Source organism: Cyprinodon variegatus, unplaced genomic scaffold, assembly GCF_000732505.1.
Source record: "Cyprinodon variegatus isolate N-32 unplaced genomic scaffold, C_variegatus-1.0 Scaffold602, whole genome shotgun sequence".
Taxonomy (NCBI): Eukaryota; Metazoa; Chordata; class Actinopteri; order Cyprinodontiformes; family Cyprinodontidae; genus Cyprinodon; species Cyprinodon variegatus.
In genome coordinates, this window is record NW_015151055.1 from 223,590 (window position 1) to 225,847 (window position 2,258).

General features: G+C 48.3%; 1 protein-coding gene across 1 annotated transcript in view; it reads left to right on the forward strand.

Annotated features, from left to right (window-relative positions):
* The window catches only part of LOC107096147, a 162,730-nt gene that overhangs the window by 153,910 nt on the left and 6,562 nt on the right, over positions 1-2,258 (forward strand). The window contains exon 9 of the mRNA XM_015392663.1: positions 803-1,070. Coding sequence (XP_015248149.1) covers positions 803-1,070 — 268 coding nt within the window. The remainder of the gene's footprint in view (positions 1-802; positions 1,071-2,258) is intronic.

Consider the following 2,258-nt stretch of genomic DNA (forward strand, 5'->3'; position numbering starts at 1 on the left):
AACCATCAGTTCAGGGGTTTGAGAAAATATGGGAATCAGGAAATTATCTATAAACCAAACTGAACGATTGTTGTTCTCTACTTCAAAAAAAACACTTTAGATTTTAAACATTTTATTCAATATATAACATATAAAACACCTCATTTTATTTCAGTGTTAAATTCAGTTTAAAGAAATAGATTATAATTGAAATCTGGACATTTACTGGCTGATGATTTTCTATATTCGGATGATTTTTAATTGGTTACTGCTGGTGTTTGCATAAAGGCTTCCTGCAGTGTAGGCTGGTTGCCCACACAATATATTTAAATGTGTATTTCTCTAACATGTGATAATAAATAAATAACCAGTATAGAGGACATTGGGACTGGTGTGTGTGAGTAAATGAACAGCGGTGCTTTTCCCGACTGTTTGCATTTCTCTCTCCCTGAGCTTTCTGCTGTTCGTCTCCTGCTCTCTCTCTCTCATTCTCTCGCTCCCTGCTGCTTTTATCTGATAGCTTCCTTTTAGCGTAGAGCTATGATGAAGCAGTCAGAGTGGCTGTGAGAGAGAGCGGGTGGTCTAAAGCTCCATATCTTCAATCTGAGCACCTGCTGCCTCTTAAGAACATTAGTAAGGAAATTAAACTCTCCAAGTCTTCTTACCGTCAGACCAATCTGTGCCGTGATGAAATGTGTCCCTCTGCAGCCTCTCTGTCTGGGTGAAACAGGAAGTGTGTGCCCTTGGCTCTAGCTTTGACCTTCTATGCTCTTCCTGGAGATTTGACCTTTGACATTCATGGCTCTACCTCTTGGCCTTGCAGTTGTCCCCCGGTTCAGAGGATGATGACGGTGAAGGGCCGGTCAGTGAAAAGCTGGGCCGCATCCAGTTCAGCATAGGCTACAGCTTCCAGAATACAACCCTGACTGTCAAAGTGCTCAAAGGTCAGGATCTACCAGCCAAGGACTTCTCCGGAACCTCAGACCCGTTCGTCAAAATCTACCTGCTGCCTGACAAGAAGCACAAGCTGGAGACCAAGGTGAAGCGGAAGAACCTGAACCCCCACTGGAATGAAACCTTCCTGTTTGAGGGTAAGACCCGCCCCTGTGTTACCATGACGTCCGTCCGTCCATCTGTCCATCCATCCGTCCATCTGTCCATCCATCCGTCCATCTATCCATCCATCCGTCTGTCCGTCCATCCGTCTGTCCGTCCGTCTGTCTGTCTGTCCATCCGTCTGTCCGTCCGTCTGTCTGTCTGTCCATCCGTCTGTCCGTCCGTCCATCCATCCATCCGTCCATCTATCCATCCGTCTGTCCATCCGTCTGTCTGTCTGTCTATTCGTCCGCCCATCTGTCCATGCATCCGTCCGTCCGTCTGTCTGTCTGTCTGTCTGTCCATCCGTCTGTCCGTCCGTCCATCCATCCATCCGTCCATCCATCCATCCATCCGTCCATCTATCCATCCGTCTGTCCATCCGTCCGTCTGTCTGTCTGTCTATTCGTCCGCCCATCTGTCCATGCATCCGTCCGTCCGTCTGTCTGTCTGTCTGTCTGTCTGTCTGTCCATCTGTCTGTCCGTCCATCCGTCTGTCCGTCCGTCCGTCCGTCTGTCTGTCCGTCTATCCGTCCGTCCATCCGTCTGTCTGTCCGTCTGTCCATCCGTCCATCTATCTGTCCATCCGTCTGTCCATCCGTCCATCCATCTGTCCGTCCGTCTGTCCGTCCGTCCATCCATCCATCCATCCGTCTGTCCGTCCGTCCAATCAATTATTGAATAAATAATTACATAAGGACAGCATCACCTGCATATTTTAAGTTTAGTCCAACTAAAGGCTGCTTCTCCTCCTGCAGCTTGACGCAGATATTTTAGATTTCTGCCCAGTATTGAAGCGTTCTCTGCGCTGTTATTCCACGCCTCAACACCAGAGGGCCAATCAGGAACTAGCTGTGATTGTTGGTGGGTTGCGTGTTACTCCTCCGGTTATGGAGGTGTATATGTGCTGACCTTGTGGCGTGCAGAACGAGTCGTAAACGATGTGGCTACTTCCTTCACCAGTCGTTTTCCACAATGGCGGTTATACAAACAGAACAAGGAACCAAACAGGAAATACGCATAGCGTAGAGCGGATGTAGATCTGACCAATCAGAGGCCTCCTGTCTGCGCTCACCTATCATTTTTAGAGAGGTACAGCAGAGTGTTCCATTTGATACCCATGGAAAACATTAGGACACACCTAATCGGGGCGACAGTGGCGTTGGATGTAGGAGTTTGCCCTG